This window comes from Salvelinus alpinus, chromosome 24, assembly GCF_045679555.1.
Source record: "Salvelinus alpinus chromosome 24, SLU_Salpinus.1, whole genome shotgun sequence".
In the NCBI taxonomy this organism is placed as follows: domain Eukaryota; kingdom Metazoa; phylum Chordata; class Actinopteri; order Salmoniformes; family Salmonidae; genus Salvelinus; species Salvelinus alpinus.
The window spans coordinates 12,055,585-12,079,231 of record NC_092109.1 but is presented as its reverse complement, the minus strand read 5'-3'; the positions used below and the strand labels follow the sequence as shown (position 1 = coordinate 12,079,231).

The 23,647-nt window shown below is 45.4% G+C and overlaps 1 protein-coding gene across 3 annotated transcripts in view; it reads right to left on the bottom strand.

The window, feature by feature from the left end:
- The window catches only part of LOC139552161 (AP-3 complex subunit beta-1-like), a 57,779-nt gene that overhangs the window by 8,832 nt on the left and 25,300 nt on the right, over positions 1–23,647 (bottom strand). For all 3 annotated transcript variants that reach the window (XM_071363600.1, XM_071363601.1, XM_071363602.1), the window contains exons 18-26: positions 22,110–22,266; positions 21,811–21,988; positions 18,511–18,658; positions 16,845–16,893; positions 16,524–16,627; positions 10,867–11,095; positions 7,698–7,782; positions 7,253–7,350; positions 6,175–6,313 (exon numbers count right to left, since the gene is read on the bottom strand). In XM_071363600.1, the coding sequence (XP_071219701.1) occupies positions 6,175–6,313; positions 7,253–7,350; positions 7,698–7,782; positions 10,867–11,095; positions 16,524–16,627; positions 16,845–16,893; positions 18,511–18,658; positions 21,811–21,988; positions 22,110–22,266 (1,187 nt within the window). The remainder of the gene's footprint in view (positions 1–6,174; positions 6,314–7,252; positions 7,351–7,697; positions 7,783–10,866; positions 11,096–16,523; positions 16,628–16,844; positions 16,894–18,510; positions 18,659–21,810; positions 21,989–22,109; positions 22,267–23,647) is intronic.

Sequence of the window (23,647 nt, the reverse complement as noted above, 5' to 3'; positions counted from 1 at the left end):
CTTTCCAAATCATGTCCAATCAATTGAATTTACCACAGGTGGACTACAATCAAGTTGTAGAAACATCAAAGGTCATCAACGGAAACAGGATGCACCTGAGCTCAATTTCAAGTCTCATAGCGAAGGGTCTGAATACCTATGTAAATAAGGTATTTCAGTATTTTTAAAAATTATTATTAATACATTTGCAAAAATGTTTTACTCAATTTTAGAATAAGGCTGTAAAGTAACAATTTGGAAAACGGTAAGGAGTCTGAATATTTTCCGAATGCACTGTATACCAATACACTAACATTGAAAATATTTCACAAATCTTAACCTAAACCATTACTCAAATTTACCCCAGAATTGGTATATAAACTCAATACTTTAAGAATGATTAACTGCTTCATCAAACCTACAGGCCCAACTTAACTTGCATCATCCTTGTGGTATTGAGAGAAACACGGTAACGCTTTCACTGATTGCACATTAAGGAAGACAGTCCCTATATGATAGTGCCTGCTTTGTTATCCAAATGATATATTTTTTCCTTTGTCATCCTGTGAATCCCGTTCATTGCAGCTCACAGCTATATTTATTATTTGGTTGCACATTCAGCAATAAAGTTAACAAACCCAACACAAATTAGACGCCGCAGAATAATAAAACAAATATTATTACGCCATGAAAGGTCTTTAGACTGCAAATTGTTGGTATTACAAGTGCTAATCAAATACCGATTATGACAGTTATGATTATTTAAATAATGGAATAACATATTGAACATCCTCATTCATTTAAGACTAATAGGACAAAAAGTTTATTTGTATTTAACTTCGTATATCAGTCATCACCAATTGGAAACAAAACTGGATATATGAATAGATTATATTGAAGCAAAGCGAAAACATAGCTTACAATTCCAAAGGTGCACTTTTAAAAATGAAGGTCTCTAACCAACCAAAGCATACAAATACAATCAAATTTGCTTTCAAACTGAGTGAAAAATAGAGCAGATTTATTCTATTCCTCCTGTTTAGACATAAACAAGAACAGCTTTTTCTACATTTGCTTTTCTGCTTGATTTATTGCCAGCCTCCTTTCCAGCAATCAATTGGGCTGTGTTGAAGTGGTGGTTAGGTTTCCTCGCTTACAACAGCGCTGCACCCTGCTGGTGATTAACGGGACTACATGTCTGAGGTAGGTGTGTGTGTGTGTGTGTAACACACACACACACACACCAAAAATAACCTGAGATATGCAGTAAAGTACCCCAAAAGAATATTCAAATAGCCACAACAAATGTAACAGTTTTCTAGCTAATAGCACCACACAATATAAATGGTATCACATGATACCATTTTCAGATCATTATTTCTACATTAAGTCTGAACCTTGACCCCCAGGCATGGATGTGCTGGTGCCCAGGCCAGAGCAGCCTGTCCCTGGGGAGAGGTGGAGAGGGGGTCCTAGTGGAGGTCACCTCCATCACAGTAATATTAATGCAAAGTGACCTCCACAATGAGCTCTCAGCGTCTGTATCCACTCATATCGATCCCTCTCATTCCTACTGTGTGCGTTTGTCAGCATTCGTCTGTGGGTCTGTGTCTGTGAGCACTAGTAGTTGTGCAGCTTCGACCCACCTATGAGATACCGCCACCCATTTGGGATTTTCAGATCTGAAGGAAACCGTAGATGGCTCCACCTAACCTTACAGTATATACCTGACCCCTTCAGCTCTGCAGACACAGAAGGGGAGGCTCTTCGGTAGGCTTTGGCGGTATCCAGATTTTCATATTGTCATTCCATCCTTCTCTCATACAGGAATTTATGGTATTACCGGCATATGACACAAGGGGGCGCTAAAAACGCTAGAAAATCCCATTAGGACTAACAGAATGCTATCCAAATCAGCACAAACGAATAGCAAAATCAGACGCTGTTACCTAAAGATTTTGCAAAGACAAGCAAATCCAGCTCATAAAGTTATAGCTAGTAGCTACCAAATAAAATGTTCGGTGAGTGTGGTCATTTACAAGAAAAAGTGAACGAGAGAAATTCTGCAAATGAACAAATTAGTGATGCATGCTTTTCTGAAGGAAGGGCGGCATGTGTACACAGAGAACAGAGGAGAAAATAAAACACTAGTTGGAAGCACAAAAAATGACAACCTAACCAGAGCTCTTTGACTTCTGGCAGAAAGCCATAAGATATCTGATGGCAAATATTTAGTAGTGACTTGCATACAAGTGTAACTTCATCATCTCAAGTGCGCTGCACAACAGAGACTTACCGATAGAGCTTCAAGTTCCTCGGCGTACACACCACTGACAAACTAAAATGGTCCACCCACACACAGTGTGGTGAAGAAGGCGCAACAGCGCCTCTTCAACCTCAGAGGGCTGAATATATTTGTCTTGGCACCTAAAACACTCAAACCTTTACAGATGCACAATTGAGAGCATCCCGTCGGGCTGTATCACCGCCTGGTACGGCAACTGCACCGCCCAAAACCGCAGGGCTCTCCAGAGGGTGGTGCGGACTACCCAACGCATCACCGGGGGCAAACTATCTGCCCTCCAGGATACCGACAGCACCCGATGTCACAGGAATGCCGAAAAGATAATCTAGAACAAGAACCACCTGAGGCACTGCCTGTTCACCCCGCTATCATCCAGAAGACGATGTCAGTGCAGGTGCATCAAAGCTGGGACCGAGAGACTGAAAAACAGCTTCTATCTCAAGGCCATCAGACTGTTAAACAGCCATCACTAGCACATTAGAAGCTGCTGCCCTATATACAGTTGAAGTCGGAAGTTTACATACACCTTAGCTAAATACATTTAAACTCAGTTTTCACAATCGCTGACATTTAATCCTAGTAAAATGTCCCCGTCTCAGGTCAGTTAGGATCATCACTTTATTTTAAGAATGTGACATGTCAGAATAATAGTAGAGAGAATGTTTTACTTCACCTTTTATTTCTATCACATTCCCAGTGGGTCAGAAGTTTACATACACTCAATTAGTATTTGGTAGCATTGCCTTTAAATTGTTTAACTTGGGTCAAATGTTTTGGGTAGCCTTCCACAAGCTTCCCACAAACAGTTGGGTGAATCTTGGCACATTCCTCCTGACAGAGCTGGTGTAACTGAGTCAGGTTTGTAGGCCTCCTTGCTCGCACATGCTTTTTCAGTTCTGCCCACAAATTGTCTATAGGATTGAGGGCAGGGCTTTGTGATGGCCACTCCAATACCTTGACTTTGTTGTTCTGAAGCCATTTTGCACAACTTTGGAAGTATGTTTGGGGTCATTGTCCATTTGGAAGACCCATTTGCCACCAAGCTTTAACTTCCTGACTGATGTCTTGAGAAGTTGCTTCAATATATCCACATAAATTTCCTCCTCATGACGCCATCTATTTTGTGAAGTGCACCAGTCCCCCCTGCAGCAAAGCACCCCCACAACATAATGCTGCCACCCACGTGCTTCGCGGTTGGGATAGTGTTCTTCGGCCTACAAGCCTCCCTTTTTCCTCCAAACATAACGATGGTCATTATCGGGTTCAAGTCTGGGCTCTGGCTGGGCCACTCAAGGACATTGAGACTTTTCATCAAGGATCTCTCTGTACTTTGCTCCGGTCAGCTTTCCCTCAATCCCGACTAGTCTCCCAGCTTGCTCAGTTTAGCCGGGCGGCCAGCTCTGTTATGGTGGTTCCAAACTTCTTCCATTTAAGAATGATGGAGGCCACTGTGTTCTTGGGGAAATTCAATGCTGCAGAAATGTTTTGGTACCCTTCCCTAGATCTGTGCCATGACACAATACTGTCTCTCGGAGCTCTCCAGACAATTTCTTCGACCTCATGGCTTGGTTTTTGCTCTGACATGCACTGTCAACTGTGGGACCTTTAAATAGACAGGTGTGTGCCTTTCCAAATCATGTCCAATAAATTGAATTTAACACAGACGGACTCCAAGTTGTAGAAACATCAAGGATGATAAATGGAAACACCTGAGCTCAATTTCAAGTCTCATAGCAAAGGGTCTGAATACTTAAGTAAATAAGGTATTGCTGTTTTTATTGTTATATTTAAATATTATATATTTTTTTTACTCCTTTTTCTCCCCAATTTCATGATATCCAATTGGTAGTTACAGTCTTGTCCCATCGCTGCAACTCCAGTACGGACTCGGAAGAGGCGAAGGTCGAGAGCCGTGCGTCCTCCGAAACACAACCCTGCCAAGCCGCACTGCTTCTTGAGACACTGCTCGCTTAACCCAAAAGCCAGCCACACCAATGTGTGGGAGGAAACACTGTACAACTGGCGACCGTGTCAGCGTGCATGCGCCTGGCCCGCCACGCCACAGGAGTTGCTAGAGCACGATGGGACAAGGACATGTTTTACACATTTGCAAAAATGTCAACAAAAAAATATTTTCGCTTTGTCATTACACAATCAACATGTAGATTGATGTGCAAAAAAATTATTTACTCAATTTTAGAGTAAGGCTGTCATGTCACAATGTGGAAAATGTCAAGGGGTCGGAATACTTTCCGAATGTATACAGTATACCGCACAAGCCTACAGCTAGGCCTTGGGTCGTATCCATGAAGCGTTTCAGAGTAGAAAATTGGTCTTAAGTGATAAGAACAGGAACATTTTACTCCGACTCTTACGGGTAAAAATAAAAGCTCTGCAAGCCTCTTTAGCCACAAGAGTCTCACCTAGTCGACAGGTATTATGGAGACCTCGTGAAAAAGCCACCTTCCAGGCGGGAGTGTGATGAGACTATGGACATGTTCTAAAATCTGGACGAGGGGTTGCGCACCGCTTGTCACTCATTGCTTCAAGTCACACCCACCAAACGGAGCAAACGTTCAAGAAAGCAGAAAAACCTTTTTGGGGAAAACTGCCATGCAGTGTAGAAAACGTTGAAAATCCTGCTTTTAACAACCATTATACTGTATGATTCAGTACAATATGCCTATCACATTATTCAAAATATCAGAATTGGTAAAAAAAAATTAAGGTTATGCATGCCAACATATTAACCAAGAATTAAGAGTAGGCAAAGTGGTCGTGTCAGGTGAAAATGATATCAAACGGTTTACCATCGCAACATTTGGATGTACATTCACAATCAAGCTGGCGATGCCTCATCGGGTTGGTTATTCCCCATCATTTGCAAAAATGTCAATTAGCACCATAGATTCTATTTCGATCAGAGAGGAAGAAGCATATAGATGCTCCTTGTATCTTTGGTTGTCACCTTTCCTTTGCGATACCTCAAACTGTCGTGATGACCAGCTGAGATACTTTTAGGAGGTGATTTTACTCCTGGCTCAGTTTGTCTGAACCGTTTGTCTGAACATCCTAAAACCTACTCTGAGCTGGGATTCTTTTTGTCTTAAAAAAACAGGTTAACAGGAATTCCTAGGAACTTTTCTGAGACCCTTTGTGGATACAGGCCCAGGTCCATGTCATCATTGTGAGACCAGAAGAGAGCGTGTCATCATTAAGGGACGGTGAGGAGAGTGCAGCTTCCTCACCAGTCGTCAGCCAGCCAGGAGACAGAGATTGATAGTCCAGAGTCATTTGTCCTATTGGTTATTCTAAATGAAGTATGGGGTTATTGGAGGCAGGCCTCTCCCACCGGCTAACATTGATTTCCACTGATTCTCCTCTCCTCCCAGCTCCCTGTAACCTTGTGCTGGTGTCTCCTGTCATCTCCCTCCCACTCTCCTCTTTCTCCCTCACCTTTTCTACCCCCCCTCTATTTTTCCATCCCCTTCTCTTCTTTTTCTTCCTCTCTCGCTCTCTCTTATTCACCCTCTCCCGCTTTCCCCTCCCTGTTGCTCATCCTCTCTCTCAAACAGAAAGAGACGGGGGAGACAAAGAGAAGGAGGGAGAGAGACGGACATCCAGACAGTGGGATAGAGAGACAGACAGGGAGGTAAAGGTAAAGTGAAAGAGGGACAGAGTGGGGAGACAGAGGGAAAGATAAAAGGAGAGACAGGAAGAGGGACAGAGAGGAAGTGAAAGAGACATAAGGAAACAGAGCGAGAGATAGAGGGGAGGGGTAATTATCCGTCAGGTGTGTGGGTGTGCGTGACGGAGGAGGTAGCTCATTAGCACACCATGTGTACACCAATTACACAACAAGCCTTCACACGCACACACACACATCTCACCTGTGGATGTTGTCTTGACCGGATGGAACCACTCCCAGGTTGGCCACAGTTGCCACCTGTCTGCTGATTGGTTGGCTGGTCGTGTTCTCTGCTGCCATGGTGATGGTTGCCGAGCTCTCGTTCATGCCCAGCAGTTTCCCTGATTGGGTGAGAAACAGAAACAAGTGAAATGATGCACTCGCATCACATCGAGGAGGTTGCGCTGCAGGTGCGCTGAGGAAGAATCCTCACTAACTAACTGTTCACTGTGCTCAACACACACAGCCAGTCTGATTGTGACAAACGACAGGAAATGAACCTAGTGCTGAAGAGCTTGACTGTGAAGAAGACGAAGAAAGAAAGTGCACTTTTGGACAACACAAGAGCTCCCAACACTCCAGAAAGAGCATTTAATGAGGACTGGGGGAGGGAGGGGTGGAGTTTAGAGTGAGTAGGGTGGTGGGGGCACAAGTTAGCCAAGGGAAAATACCCCATTCAGGTCGAAATAACAACAAATCTGTTTCTAAAGACCACCTGAAGAGAAGTAAAGTGGTTTGGTTGAAATAATCTTCTTTAAAAAGAAAAGGGCGGGTTAAATCTAGCCGTTCGGTCTCCTATCCTCTTCCCTCTGATTGCTATGAGGAGGAGAGCCCAGAATAGGACTATAGTGAATGAAGATTCGTTAATGAATTAACAAGACGAGGAAAGCATTTAGCAGGCACTTAAGACTGCTGCATTCTCTCAATGCCTCTTATATTCACAGGAGAGTGAGGTGTGTGTGTGTGTCTGTCTCTGCGCGTGTGTGTGTGTAAAAGATATTCAACCACTCTTGGGAGGCGAATCAAAGTTGAATGTTTCTTATTGATTCAATTGATAGAAAGCCTCCATAGAAAGCAGGCCAGTAATTATTGTCCCCACTTACGAAGCCATTACCTACACACTACATATGTTGCTGCTTGGACTAAGGCACACATCTTTAACAGTGACTAATCCTAAACACCCGTGATTGGTCACGATAATGCAGCTAATGTTCTGTCTGATTGTGTAAGATAATGATTCGGATATTTTTGGGGGGAGTTAACAGCGTATGATAACTTACCTTGCTCCTTGCGGAAGTCCTGTTCGGTCATGGTGACGGGTAGGAAGAGTTCTCCTACGGCAGGCTGGATGGACACACTGAACTGGTCCTCCTTCGTACTGATGGACAAACAGGACGACAGACCAACAAGCCCCTCTATGAAATTAGTGGTGTGTGTGTACAGCTGCGTGCGTGTTTGACGTTTTCTCCATCTCTGTTGTGATTGTCATGCAAAACACACTGGGCGATTGGCATTTTAGGAAAGATTGATTTGCTCGGTCCCAAACAGGTTTTCTGATCAACCTATTGATCAGCGAGCAGAGCAGAGACATGGATAAGAGAAGAGAAGAAAATGAGGAGAGGTTCCTTCTACGGCTGGAAGAAAAGCAGGATAGGAACGAGGAAGAAGAGGCTATAGCTGTTTCAGCCTCACTGTCTAGAACGACTAGACGCCAGAGTATCTTACCACAGCTGGAAGTTGGCTGCTTGTGTTGAGTCGTTGAAGTCGACGCCCAAAGACACAGTCACCGAGGCCTCTGGCAGCAGACACTCTGAGAACGGAGAGAAGGAAGGAGAGGAGGATGAAAAGAGAGGAGTGAGTGACAAGGGCAGAGGAGGAAGGGGCAGAGGACGAAGAGAGGGAAAGGGGGAGGTCATTAGAGTGGAACAGACAGGCATGCAGACGCCACTTGTGTTTTCTACTTCACAAAGCAAGGCCACCGCGTGTGACAAATCCATCCTTCAATCTCATCCTCCACAACGAGACGAAAGACAGAACACAAAAAATGAAGGAGTAGCATATTTCCAAAACAACAGGGTTGTCAAAGAGAATGTCAGGGTCTAAAGAAGAGAGAGAGAGGAGAGAAAGAGAGAGAGACATGAAGCAGAGAGAGAGAGAGATCTGAGAGACCGAGGGGAGAGAGAAAGAAAGAGGGAGCGATAGGCCAAGAGGAGACAGAAGGATCCTCCACGGTCTCCTGAGCAACCATGTGTTTCTCTGTGTGTCTGCGGAGTGGAACTCTGTCACACAGAGGAGAGGACCCTGGACACCAGAGCCATCATCCACTCTTTTTCTCTCCACTCTTCTCAAAGCTGCTTTCTATCCCTCCATCACCCCTGTCTCCGTCTTCCCATTTCTCTCACTCTCCCTCTCCATTTTAGTTTGAAGAGAAACGTGGACTTTACTCCAGTAGATGCTGACATATAGAGGAGACAGATCTATTGTAACATTGTGGGCTATGCTGCTGTAGGAATAGCCAAGCACTAGTCTGTAACATGTCTTTATGAGGTTAAATACACTGTGGGGTAAAGTAAGGTATTCTGTCTGCATTCACTCTCTGCTGCTCAATATGAAAAGCAACTCCACTCTCACGCACACCCACACTCTAAGCTCAATCGATCCCAATTACCCAGTGTTTGGCTGCCGGAGTTCCTTCAATGCCCAATCAATCCACAGCCAATTGATGCTTTTAACACGCTTGAACGCACACCTTTTCATCTTGGTTTCCCCCCCCTTTTCTTTTGCTTTTCTTTAATGTCTGGGCTAAGAGGGATGTGTGTGTGTGTGTGTGTGTGTTATGAATGAAGACACACTATATAGACAAAAGTGTGTTGACACCCCTTCAAATGAGGGAATTTGTCTATTTCAGCCACACCCGTTGTTGACAGGTGTATAAAATCGAGCGCACCGCCATGCAATCTCCATAGACAAACATTGGCAGTAGAATGGCCTCACTGAAGAGCTCAGTGACTTCCAATGTGGCACCGTCATAGGACGCCACTATTCCAACAAGTCAGTTTGTCAAATTTCTGCCCTGCTAGAGCTGCTCCGGTCAACTGTAAGTGCTGTTATTGTGAAGTGGAAACGTCTAGGAGCAACACCGGCTCAGTGGTAGGCCACACAAGCTCACAGAACGGGACCGCCGAGTGCTGAAGCGCGTTAAGAATCATCTGTCCTCGGTTGCAACACTCACTACCGAGTTCCAAACTGCCCCCGGAAGCAAAGTCAGCTCAAGATCTGTTCGTCGGGAGCTTCATGAAACGGGCTTCCATGGCCGAGCAGCCGCACAAAAGCCTAAAATCACCAGGCACAACGCCAAGCATCGGCTGGAGTGGTGTAAAGCTCACCGCCTTTGGGCTCTGGAGCAGTGGAAACGTGTTCTCTGTGATGAATCACACTTCGCCATCTGGCAATCTGACGGACGAATCTGGGTTTGGTGGATGCCAGGAGAACACCACCTTCAAGAATGCATAGTTCCAACTTCAGTTTGGTTGACGATGAAAAATGGTTTGAGGCTGTTTTTCATGGTTCGGGCTAGGCCCCTTAGTTCCATTGACGGGAAATCGTAACGCTACAGCATACAATGACATTCTAGACAATTCTGTGCTGCCAACCTTGTGGCAAATGTTTTGGGAAGGCCCTTTCCTGTTTCCGCATGACAGAGCCTCCATACACAAAGAGACATCCATACAGAAATAGTTTGTTGAGAAAAACTTCACTGAGCGCTGAGCTCAACCCCATCAAACACCTTTGGGATGAATCGGAACTCCGACTGCGAGCCAGGCCTAATCGCTCAACATCAGTGCCCGACCTCACTAATGCTCTTGTGGCTGAAAGGAAGTCCCCACAGCAATGTTCCAACATCTAGAGTAAAGTCTTCCCAGAAGAGTGGAGGCTGTTATAGGGGCAAAGGGGGGACCAAATTCATATTAATGCCATTGATTTTGGAATATGTTCGACGAGCAGGTATCCACATACACTACATGACCAAAAGTATCTAACTCACCTATAGTATTGAAGCAGTGAATTACCAAAACATGTATCCAGCATTGAAGGTCCGCAAGAACCAGTGGCCTCTGTCATTCTTAAAGGAAGAGGTTTGGAACCAAGACTCTTCCTAGAGTTGGCCGCCCGGTCAAACTGAGCAATCAGGGGAGAAGGGTCTTGGTCAGGGAGGTGACCAAGAACCCGATGGTCACTGACAGAGCTCCTCTGTGGAGATGGGAGAACTTTCCAGAAGGACAACCATCTCTGCAGCACTCCACCAATCAGGCCTATATGGTAGAGGGGCCAGATGGAAGCCACTCCTCAGTAAAAAAGGCACATGACAGCCCGCTTGGAGTTTGCCAAAAGGCACCTACGGACTCTCAGACCACGAGAAACAAGATTCTCTGCTCTGATGAAACCAAGATTGAACTCTTTATGCTGAATGCCAAGCTTCACGTCTGGAGGAATCATGGCACCATCCGTACGGTGAAGCATGGTGGTGGCAGCATCATGCTGTGGGGATGTTTTTCAGCAGCAGGGACTGGGACACTAGTCAGGATCGAGGGAAAGATGAACGGAGCAAAGTACAGAGAGATCCTTGATGAAAACCTGCTCCAGAAAGCTCAGGACCTCAGACTTGGGCGAAGGTTCACCTTCCAACAGGACAACAACCCTAAGCACACAGCCAAGACAACGCAGGAGTGGCTTCGGGACAAGTTTCTGAATATCCTTGAGTGACCCAGCCAGAGCGATCAAACAAGTCAAGGGGTCTGAATACTTTCTGAATGCACTCTATAGTATTGAAGCAGTGTATTATGTTATCCAACCCACCTATAGTATTGAAGCAGTGTTATGTTATCCAACCCACCTATAGTATTGAAGCAGTGCATGTGGAGTCCTGTGGGGCTCCTGTCTCCGATGTGGATCTGTTCCAGAGGGTGGTCTGAGGTGTTGGTCAGGCTGATCTGGACTGAGACCATGGTGGGCTGGTAGAGACAGGGCTGTCTGGGGAACTGGTACTGGGCTGACAGACCTTTACCTGCCATACGGTGCAGCAGGTCATGCCTCTTCTCTGGGACAAACGTCGGGCCGCTCACCTGGAGGAGGAGGGTGGCACAGGAAAGAGGACAGGGGTTGAGTACACAGAGAGAAAACAGAGAGAGCGAGACAGGCACTTCTTTGGAACAAAACCGTGTAACCGCTCACCGGGACCGCAGATAGAGGACAGGCACTATGAAGGAGGTATGATCTTAAAAAAGGTTGGTTGATAACTTTCTGACCGACATGGTCTTTGTAAAAAGTACATGTACAAATACTTACTATTTTCATTTGTTGGTTGATAGCGTAGGCCCAGCACTCAATATTTATTCACCATCTACAATTCAGTGGTTATGCTATTCGACTTTGTTTCGAACGCAAAAGAACTGAGGGTTTGTTGACAACTTAAGCCTAGCTCTGTTCATTAAAACACAACCTTTCTCCCTTGAAAAGGGCCCATTCCACTGTGCTAGAAAAGCCCCATATAAACCCACTGTATTATTATTGGTATTATTCCCCAATCAGGCAGACTAGTAGTGAGTGGGTCTGATGGCAGGCTGAAGGACTGCACAGGCTTAATGAATGGGAACACTCGAGGCCTGCCATTCAACTCTCCATTAAACAGAGCTTTTACCTTTTCACCAGCAGGAAAATGGAATTACCATAGCACAGAAAGGCAGGACAAAACACCATGCCAGGAGGAGAAGAAACTTAGAGACATTCTTGGGTTTAAGTGGAGTGTTTTTCTTGTTCCTTATTTTCCCGCTCCCTGCATTAGCATGGTCCTTCTCGTATTCTGTTCCTTTCATTCTTTTCCCGGTGCATAAACCGGCTCTTCTCTTTCTCTCTCTCTCTCGCTTCGTCCGTTTGACGGCCTCCTCTCGACTCAAGAGGACCTACCCTACATTAGCATTGTACATGGACTTGTACCTAGGCCGACCTGTTGCAGTACAAGTCATGTACTTCACAGACGAAGACGGGAGCAACAACAATTAAGCTACATGGCAAAAACAAATAAACCTAAGTCGACTCGGTGGTTTCGTAACACTTTGCATAGGCACAAAACGAACCTCCATTGCAATATCCCCATCAGCAACTGTTACAAAATCAAAAAGCTACTTTTTAATGAGGATTGAAAAGTAGCATTTCGCAACATTGATGTGTAACCACTCATGTCGCATCCACGTCTGAATAGGGGAGTAAACTCATTAAAATGTGACGTTGCTTTGTGGCTCAATCCTCATGAGCAGTAAAAGGCTGCCCTGGTGACACTCAGCCCAGCCATGCAGTATAAACATACCTGTCAAACTATCAGGAAGCGAAACAAACGCACACCTGTTTCGGCGAGGTGCTGGCTAGTGGAGTAGAACACTTGAAAAATAAAAAAGGAGAGAGTCGCACACTCTAGGAGCTCAGATACAATAATTTTATAACCAACGTTTCGACAGCCAAGCTGCCTTCAGAGTGTAGAGACGGCGTGGCTGTCGGAACTAAATATCAGGACCATCATGGCCATATATACTAACTAGGCTATAGAACGCCCAGAACTCTACCAGCTTAACATGAACCTCTGTCAGACAGACACACAGATATCAACCGTGTTAATGAGAGTAAAGTGACAGAACGCTAAAACGAGTAGTTAACGCCCGAATCCCTCCGTTCCACCGGCGGCTGCCACGCGTTTACCTCGACAAGCTGAGAGATAGAGGACGTCAGGGGAAGGGATGGGGAGGGAGAGCGCTCGAGAGAGGTGTGAGAAATCTCACAATGCAACGTCAAAAGTGTCAACAAGTAAGATAAAACAAGACCAAGAAAAACAAACGTGTGAAACGAGGGGGCGAATATAACTCCTCAGTTCTGAAATGGGAACACACACGGTTTTGAGAGGTGTCAGAAACGCGTTGTTTGACAGGAGATAGGCGGATCAGACGAAAGGAGAAGGGAGAGAAGAAGAGATGTGTGTGAAACATTCTCAGGACTGTCATGGCGTGCGAGTGTGGAGAATCAGGTTTGAAATACAACAGGGTGCTGAAGAACTGGAAGTCAAAAGTGCAGTCTCTTGGGGCGTTACCGCCCTGGGTCCCTAACTGACTCAGCGTTCAACGACACTGCTTACTTTAGTAAAACAGAAACTGGCTAATCACAGTCAAAGGGTCTTCTTAATGCAGGCGGCAGGTTAGAGCGTTGGGCCAGTAACTGAAAGGTAGCTAGATCGAATCCCGAGCTGACCAGGTAAAAATCTGTCGTTCTGCCCCTGAACAAGGCAGTTAACCCACTGTTCCCCGGGTAGGCCGTCACTGTAAATAAGAATTTGTTCTTAACTGACTTGCTAAATAAAATAAAAAATACAGTAGAAGAGGTGGTAAACTTTATACGACACCACAGGTTTGAGAACCTCCTCTTCTATGGTAATAGTCAGCCTTGACGTTTCGGTATTGCGTACCCTCAGACATCCTGGACACACAGACAGGGGGGGGGGGGGGGGGGGGGTCAAACAAACATTTGCCGGCGTAGCGCGGCGCCCTCACACTCGCCCGTCACGCCAACGAGGGAAATTTATCGGGCCACTTTTGTCCGTGTCAGAGCAGTCGCTGTCGATAAAGCTGGCCGTAACGTCTGCCACCCCGTCACAAAGCAGATTTACCTTCCTGACAAGCACATCCTTGCCTCCAACCGGCGCTCAAGGTCCTGTCTAACACAACCCGAGAAGAGGGAGGGATACAGAGAGGAGGGCAGGATAGGACAGGGCTTTAAAGCGCTTATCATCACCAATTTCACACAACGGACAGTGACGGTTTAACGCACACAACCCCCCCCCCGTCTTCCGCCACCGGAGGCATCCCCCGGACCCAAAGTGTAAATAACAGCAGGCTAGGGATGTAACCTTGACTCCCCTGTGGCGCGCACACACACAGGGTCTCTCTTTTTGGCTCTCCTGGACTTGAGGGAAGCTGACAATGGGGGGAGGAAGTTGATTGAGAGGCTTTATTATGTCTCAACTTAAAGGATGCTACTGTGATGGATGATACACACACGCCAGTCACCTTCAGAGCCCGGATACACACACACACACACAACGGGACGACGCGCTCACTCCCTCCCAGCATCCTCTCTGGTAAATGACCTGAAAATCCCGCTGACATATTCAAAAAGGGGCTAACCGTAACCGGGCGTCTGGCGAGCATGTGGACGCATAAGATGTCCAATTTAAAGAGAAAGAGTGCGTGTTAGGAGATGTATGAGGACGTATTGAAAATCCATTTCTGCTTTTGTGACATTGGCGGCTTGTTACTTCCGAAAGAGGATTTCATTACATTGTGAGATTGTGCGAGAGAGAGAGCGAGAGAGAGCGATGGAGAGAGACAGAGCGAAAGAGAAAGGTGTGTAAGAGACATGCGTCTGATTGTAATTGCCCCCCCCCCTCCTCAGTCAGTCAGGAGCTGACAATTAATTGAGTCAGTCTATCAGAAGACCTTGACTAGAAGGAGTCAACTAGATGTCACTGCAGTCACCTACAACCATATTAAACCAACAGGAGTTAGTTAGCCCAAAGCACATCGACAGAGGTTAGCTCATCTGGGGTGAATCATCACCGAATGTGATTTTGTTTTAAGTGACTCACCTGGTTACTTTCAAACCAGCATGGATAGTTATGGTACAGTACACCAGTTTAATTGAAGCATTTGCATCAGGGACTTGATTCAGAGACAGACAGACAACCCCGACACACTCACCCAGCCACATCCCATCAAAACCAACCGATTGCATATTGCACTATTTCCTACAGGGCATTTAAACCTATTTATACCCAGCCAGTGTGTGTGTGTGTGTGTGTGTGTGTGTGTGTGTGTGTGAGAGAGAGTGGCAGGTAGGGGTGTGTGGAGGGCAGGGCTGCTATATTCCAGCCTTTCCCGGCCCACTGCTGATTCATAATTAGACCTTAACCCATCGCGCCCACACCGGAGGAGGTCAGAGTGGGGAGACGGGGGAGGAGAGGCCCGTCTGATGGGCACCAAATGAACAAATTATGATGGCCCCCTCCAGGTGTGATGGGGTCAAACGGCCCGCGCCCTGCTGCTGACAGTTCAATTTCCCCCCAACGCAGCCCCATTCGCCCAATGCTAATTATGAATGAAAAGTTATCAGCCTTAGTCAACCCCCCCACACACACACGCACACACGGACAGAGGGTGTGTGGCAGGGTGGGTTGGTTTAAAAGGCATTTGAGAGATCCTCTAATGTCAAAATGTTATTAGAGAGAGAGGGAGCATGAAAGACAGAGAAAAGAGAGAAAGGAGAGAGAGAAAGGGAAAAAGAGGGGGTAGAAGGAGAGGAGAGAGGGCGATAGAGAGGAGAGGAGGGAGTCAGAGACGGTGACCAGGGTTAATGTAAATATCTTTGATAACCAGGCAGTAATTCTCTAAAAAGGGCCGAAGCGCTCAGCTGAGACACACACCGCTTCTGCGGGCGGATTGGTGAGATGTAGAAAAGACACAGGGGTAAGTGTGTGTGTGAGAGAGATAGTGAGTGAGTGGGTGACACTGCGCGCGCGTGTGTGTGTGTGTGTCTGTTCGTACGCTTTTGAAAGTAAGTAGCAATAGAGGGTTTTGAGGTTATTTACCCCCCCAGTCTATGAATCCTGATGGCCATCATGTATGTATGCATAGGATTGACTCTCAAATCAGACGCTGATGTGCAAACAGCACCCTGTTTAATCTGCAATTCTATTCTCCATTACTGCCCGGGCTTTCACCTTTCAGTACACACACCACTCTGCATACAGACAGGCCTGGGAAGGGCTGTCAATCACACACACGCACGCACACACGCCTTGGACGAGTGATGACAGAACAATTCAAAAAGTACACAAAGACTGGCTACATGAGGGAACTTCTTTGTAGCTAAGATAAGGAACGTAAATGGGAACATTACGGGTCCGTATGGCGACGTTGTGGGGACATATCGGCTCTCTAATGGATTAGCTGATTGGTTGGTCACGCACGGTCCTCAGCTAAACTAGCGCGAGGCCAACCCGCGCACATAAATCTCAAACCAAAGACAGACAGAGTTGTTACACTGGGGAGAAAGGTCAAGCATCACGCACAGACACGCTGTGCAGAGACGACAGGGAAAGAGCGACAGAGAGAGATGGAGGGAGAGGTGGAAAGAGAGACGGAGATGGATGGAGGCTGTGTGAACAGGGCAGATAGAGAGACAGAAAAGCACAGGCATTGCACCTGGATGAGAAGTAGGGACGGGGAGGAGGAGAGAGGAGTACTAAATATGTTCAGGGAGGAGGAAAAAAAGGTCAGTAGCCAACCTCAGGAGGAGATATCTCAGCCACCGGAGAGACCCGACTCATTCAGGAGACACACTACTGGATGCTGTCTCTCTCTAAGCTCTGTCAACCAGACACACACAGGACCCAGTGGACTTACACACAGAGCGAGGGATAGACAAACCAACACAGATAACACACACACACACCTGTATGGTTGATGAGATGTTGGAGAGAGACAGGCCTTCCAGGTCTCCAAGCAGGCTGGGGGAGAGGACAGACATCGTGGGCCGGGTCACTGGTGTAGGAGTGACTACAGGACAAAGAGAAGGCCCGGGGACCACCCTTACGTAAAATGTATGCGCGCATTACTGTAAGTCGCTTCGGATAAAAGTGTCTGCTAAATGGAATATATATTATATTATGTAATTTAAGGCAGAAATAGGCTTAATTCCCACTGGAAATATTGTGATGACTACAGTCAATGTATTTTTCACAGTTACGTGCTGTAGCGCAGGCAGAAAACGTACAGTCATCCAAATCCAACAGGGACACCTCCTTCGTTGATTTCACCTCCACCTAGGGGAAGAACAGAAACCTACGTGAGACACAAACTGGCTCTAGAGCATACAGATATCGACTGGCTTGGAACAGGTGCTGGGTAACGAAATAAATACTAATTCAAATGTGTGACCCTTAGGTCTTTGTCGGATTGGGAAACAAATGTATAGTAAAACACACTTGGCAGAGTACAGAACGGTATATCATAACATATACACAGTCAACCTTTTTAGATAAATGTTTCAACATGAACGGCGCGACGAATGAAGGATATAGATGAAAGAGATAGAGGAACAAGTGGAGGAGAGAAAAGATGACAAGCAGAATATTGGAAGTAAGCCGTATGTATTGTTTAGGGGGGGGGGGGGGGGTGTAGCCTACGCTACCTAATTTGACTGACAGCGTCTATCCAATGTAACATGACATTTCTGAACATATCTGCTATGTACATAAAATTCAATTCGAGATCAATTCTATTTCTCAGGCTGCTGTGCATACACACAGAGTACATCTGAAGCGCGTCTCTGATCTGCATGGGCCAGCCATGAGGTGTGTCCCGTCACAGCCCGATGCACTCTAGTGACTCTACCTCCAACCACTAGGCCAGGCTTGTCAAACGGCCACTCGGAATATTAGGGCGTGCGTCGCCAGATCTACACGACAAAACGGGCAACATTAAAAACGCTATTAAACATACGAGCGCTTTTACAGCCCTCTCTCGCTCTCCGTGCCCTCCTAACCAACCACGGCCCTGTTCAAATCTTATAAAAGAACCGTAAAATTCCACTCTGCTTACTGCGGGATCCACTAACGGACAGAGCGAGCGAGCGAGAGGTGTAATAGTGAAAACAAACAATGAAGTTCGAGGGCGTATCTTATCAGATCGTCTCTGACGCTTGGTGGCGGCATAATAGAGAAGGAACCCTTGTTTGCAGGCGGAGTGAGCGAGGTGAAAAAGTGGAAGAGCAAAAGAGAGGGAGAGAAAAGACGGAGATGCATAGGTCACAGAAGCAAAGTATGCAAAATGAGAATTTCATAGCAGAGAACGAGGGAGGGACAGAGAGAGGGAAGGAAGAATGAGTGACGGAAGAGAGAGGGGGGGGGTGGTGAGGTAGATGGGGAAGACGACACTGCAAAGAAGCAGACCAAATCCTATTCCACTGTGTAGGATCTGATTTCTCGGCCTCCACTAGCACGGAGAAAGAAAGTGGAGGAATCTCAATTGCATACTCCCTCGCGTCCTCAATCCTCACCATCTTCTCAAAACCCATTGGATGAGAAACCCAGAAGTCCCTCCCATCTGACCTTCTCCTTCAATGGGATTTGAGAAGGTGGTGAGGAGAGAGGACGCGAGGGAGTATGCAATTGAGATTCTCCCACGGTTCACGCTAACACATTATATAGCGTTGTACTATGACGAACAGAAGTTTGGCTCAAACAGTCTTATTTACAGTGTGGAGAAGAGCTCAGATTGGACACAAGTCAACAGAAGTTCATCTGTTCAGACTCAGACCATGGCCTCAATTCAATCAGCTGCAGATAAAGGAACACACCACTAGGGGTTATTTCTGAGGTGCTAACCATGTTAAAACTGACGCACCCAGCAAGCGGTTGCCCTCACGTTGGTTGTCTCACCTTGGGTTTGGCTTTAGACTTGGTTTTCTTCTTGCGTTCGGTGCCTGAGTGGGAGTCTGCGTCGGACCCAGATTCGGAACCAGACGAGGTCTCTTCTGCAGACGAACTGCTGGCTTCTTTAGCAACGTTCCCATTCTCATCCGAATCACTGACACGGAGGAGAAATAACACGAAAGGGTGTTAGAGAGCTAAAACGGCCTAATCACAATACAACTGGGGGCTGGTACAATTACCGTATAACCGACGGTTATGGATGAAGACAGTCATGAAGATAAAATAACCGTCGTGACTTTTTTGTTGTTGTTGTGGGACCACGGGATGGACATTCTTGTGGTTGACTGTTGTAACAATGTGTTGCTCCTAGCTGAAACCAGCGAGGTGTTGGAGCAAACAAGTCTTCGGTTGCCTAGGCAACGCCCCCCTTACCGCAGCAACAGCACACAGAAATAGAATTAATAAAACTGGCTTGGTACCCCTTAACCCTGGCAATTTGACTGGTAAACTTGCAATGGCTGTCTGGTAATGTGCCGCAATAATTTCCATGTAACATTTTCATTCAAATTACGTTAACGGATGTGGCTCGTGCAATGGAATGTCTTTGTTTTGTTTCGTCAGTGGAGTTGAATCAACAAATCACAGCACAGATTGATGGGTACACTTTCTGCTTTTACTTCCTGCTGTGCTCCTATGGGTTTGCGGGTTTTTGTACAGCGCCAAAGCTTCTGGGACAGCTTTATGGTCACCTTTTGATTACATTCGCAATGGCCGCCAGTCCACCCGTTATGCCATTAAACCATTATTAAATCATTGACTTCCTATGGCAGCACATATAGCCAGGAGTTGCAGCCTAAATTCTTTGGCTGGCCAATAACCGTCATCCAAAATTCCATGAGCGTCTTCCTTATGTACCTGTGAGATTAAGGAGTGCGTCTTGAAGGGTTATTCCGTGGGAGGATTTTAAAAACTATTACACCGTCAAGATGGAATCCTTAGTGGTGAAACTGCCACTACCGTTTGCTATATAACAAACAAATGGCAAACAATGACCACTGGGTTTTCCCCCCTCGGACATCATTGCACGCGTGATCAAACAGCAGAATGTGTACTGAAAAGACATTTGGATATCACGTTGTGCGATGCTCCTCACCTCCACCTCGTCAACAAAAACAAAACATAACGGCCTTGGGGCAGACGGTGGCGCTGTTTTCCCGACCGCGGACTTCGTCTAACACAGATTGAAATATAACATTAACTTGGGTTTTTCCTATATTAAAACATGAAAAGTTTCATTATAAAAAGGGGAACGTGTTATGAATCTATCCATTAAAGGCACTCTAACCAAAACCCTTTCCACCCCCACCACGTACTGCAGTCTGCTGGAGCTCATGCTAAAACTCTGTCAGAACAACCAAGATCAATCTGTTTTGGTTTGCCCACTTAATTTAATATCGCTTTCGTTGAAACTTTTTTCTCCTCCTCCCTCGCTCGCTCTCCTCTTTCCATCTCTCTCTCCAATTTGTCCTGATAATGAGTGTTTACTCGGGCTGCCTGGGATTTTCAGCTGTTAAATTAACGAGCAGAATTGTGACGGTAACTGGCTTTTTAACTTGGCCGATGATGAGAAGCCAGTATTAATTTGGCCTACAGATTTCATTTGTTGCGAACAGGAAAAAGCGATATAAATCAGAGCGGGCCTGATTAAGCCCTGCCTGGAATGACTGGGCCGTAATGAGGGCATTATGCTGTGTTTGTTGTGGAAGCACTGGGGTGAGCTGGGATAATTACTGTGTGTGTGTGTTTGAGAGCGAGATGGTGTGTGTGGGACAGTGGGTATAGCATGTGTGGGTGCGTGCGTGTGTGGAAGCACTGGGGTGAGCTGGTCTAATTACACCCTCTAATGGAGGGAACAGGGTCAGCTGCCGGCCTGTCACACAGCGCGAGCAGGTAGGGTGTGTGTGTGTGTGTGAGAGAGTGAAATAGAACGTGTCAGGGACAAAATTTGCCAGTGTGTGTCTGTGTTCAACAGTAATGTCTCAGATCTCATTCATTGCTACCACCAGGAAGCTAAATGACCAATCCACAGCTGCACTGCCGTATGAGAGCACTTTACAATGGAGCACAATAAAGCAGAAAGTTCCTCTTTTCAAAACTAGTTGAACGGCTATTTACCACAGGGGAGATGAACTACACAGTAAACGAAATTCACTTGCCTCCAACCAAATTCATTTGAATTTCTTGGTCCTGTGCAGCTGTAAATCAAACAAAAACACATGGAAACCAAAAGTTTGAATTTCAACATTTTGAATAAATATAGTGCTGCGCGATTAGCTGAAATGTCGTTTTATTTCCGGTACATTATTTTTATTATTATTATTATTTTATTTTTTATCGACCAACGTCTGTTCAATGATTCTAATTCCATTTAGTTCTGGTATTTTCTGTGAGCTCAAATCATTGTTGTTGGAATTAGTAGGAAGTCGAAGTTTTCAAAAGGTTTTCAACAAAGTTTACCGCAGAAAACGTGGTACTTTTTACAATGGCCATTACGTTGCCTTCTTCACACACAGACACGAGAAAGAGAAGAGCGTGACATGAGGGAGTGGGACAGAAATGGAAACAGTTGCTTCGTGATGTAGCCCCATCTCTAGCCAATAATACATCTAATTGACTGATAGCTGGCATTAAAAACAGGTTTGAAGGTATGCCTTATGTACTTTGAAGAGCTACTAAAATAGTGATTTCGTCCACCAGGTAGCTAGCCTAACTAGGATGACTCATTGGGGAGCAGAGCAATAGATGGTGGCTGCTAATGCCTGAGCAGAGGTGTGATGACTCGGCATGAAATACAAAAGTCATCATGTGAAAATAGTGTAATATTACACAACTGAAATGTGTTATTAAAGTAAAGTCATGGGATAAAGGATGGGTAGTCATTGGCATTGCTTTTATCAATGAAACTGCTACTAAAGTCATCATCATACTAAAACAGATATTTAATATACCCAACTAAAATATTTGATTAAAGTAAAGTCATGTGATAAAAAACTAGTAAGTGATAAGCAGCAATGGGCTTTAATTAATAGCTGTATTCTGTGTTGTTACAGAATTCAACTGACTTAACGTATTTATTGCAAAAAATACATGAATTGAAACCCAAATCAAAAACCGTGAGGATTGTTCAAAGACTGAGCTGACTTCAGAAAGCACTAGCCCCTCAGCACCAAAATAGTGAATCGTACAAGGCTGCCACCATACTTAACCACAACTCTACGTGTTGCATACTTCATTATAGTGTGGTACCTGTCTTTGGCCGTTGGTTTGACTGTCTTCTTCTGTGGTGGTTTCTTAGTTGTTTTCTTCTTCTGTTCAGAGTCGGACTCACTTGAACTCTTCTCCGATTGGCTGGAGGACTTGTCGGACTCTTCACTGCTCTGACTACTGCTCTTTTCCTCATCGCTCTCTGCCTCACTGCTTGACTCTGTAACACACACACAAACACACAGGTTCATCTCGTACGATTATGAATACAACCTTAGCTGGCATTGCAAACATTCACAAAATAACATTATACTTTATGGTACACACATGGACAAACAGACCTTCACTACTGCTGCTGCTGCTGTCATCACTGCTACTGCTCCCTGAGCCCTTATCCTTCTCCTCCTCCTCTCCAGAGTCAGAGTAGAACTTATCATCTGATGACTTGGACAGCTTGGACTTTCCAGTCTTCCCTAGCGATGGAGCCCACTCCTTCACCTGGCAACGGATTAGGAAGTGAGGTCAGAGGAAGGGAGGTACAGTAAGAGGAAGTAAGGAAAGATCGAAACAAAAGTTACACTACCAGTCAAAAGGTTTGGACAAATCTACTAATTCCAGGGTTTTTCTTTATTTTTACTATTTTCTACATTGTAGAATAATAGTGAAGACATCAAAACTATGAAATAACACATATGGAATAATGTAGTAGCCAAAAACGTGTTAAACAAATCAAAATATATTTTATATTAGAGATCCTACAAAGTAGCCACCCTTTGCCTTGATGACAGCTTTGCACACTCTTGGCATTCTCTCAACCAGGTGCACCTTATTAAAAGTTAATTTGTGGAATTTCTTTCCTTTGAGCCAATCAGTTGTGTTGTGATAAGGTAGGGGTGGTATACAGAAGATAGCTCTATTTGGTAAAAGTCCATATTATGGAAAGAACAGCTCAAATAAGCAAAGAGAAACAGTCCACTACTTTAAGACATGAAAGTCAGTCAATTCGGAAAATTTCATGAACACAGAGTAGGTGAATGGATGATCTCCGCATGTGTGGTTTCCACCGTGAAGCATGTAGGAGGAGGTGTGATGGTGTGGGGGTGCTTTGCCAGTGACACTGTCAGTGATTTATTTAGAATTCAAGCCACACTTAACCAGCATGGCTACAACAACATTCAGCAGCGATACGCCATCCCATCTGGTTTGCGCTTAGTGGGACTATCATTTGTTTTTCAACAGGACAATGACTGAATACATACCTCCAGGCTGTGTAAGGGCTATTTGACCAAGGAGAGTGACGGAGTGCTGCGTCAGATGACCTGGCCTCCTCAATCACCGGACCTCAACCCAATTGTGATGGTTTGGGACGAGTTGGACTTTTAGCGTGAAGGAAAAGCAGCCAACAAGTGCTCAGCATATGTGGGAACTCCTACAAGAAAGCATTTCTCCTGAAGCTGGTTGAGAGAATGCCAAGAGTGTGCAAAGCTGTCAAGGCAAAGGGTGGCTATTTTGAAGAATATAAAATAAATGTTGATTTGTTTAACACTTTTTTGGTTACTACATGATTCCATAGTTTAATGTCTTCAATATTATTCTACAATGTAGAAAATAGTAAAAATAAAGTAAACCACTTGAATGAGTAGGTGGGCAAACGTTTGACTGGTATTGTATGTGGACACCTGCTCATCATCTCATTCCAAAATCAATGGCATTAATATAGAGTTGGTCCACCCTTTGCTGATATAACAGCCTCCACTCTTCTGGGAAGGCTTTCCACTAGATGTTGGAACAATGCTGCGGAGACTTGCTTCCATTCAGCCACAAGAGCATTAGTGAGGTCGGGCACTGATGTTGGGAGAGGTCATTGTCATGCTGAAAC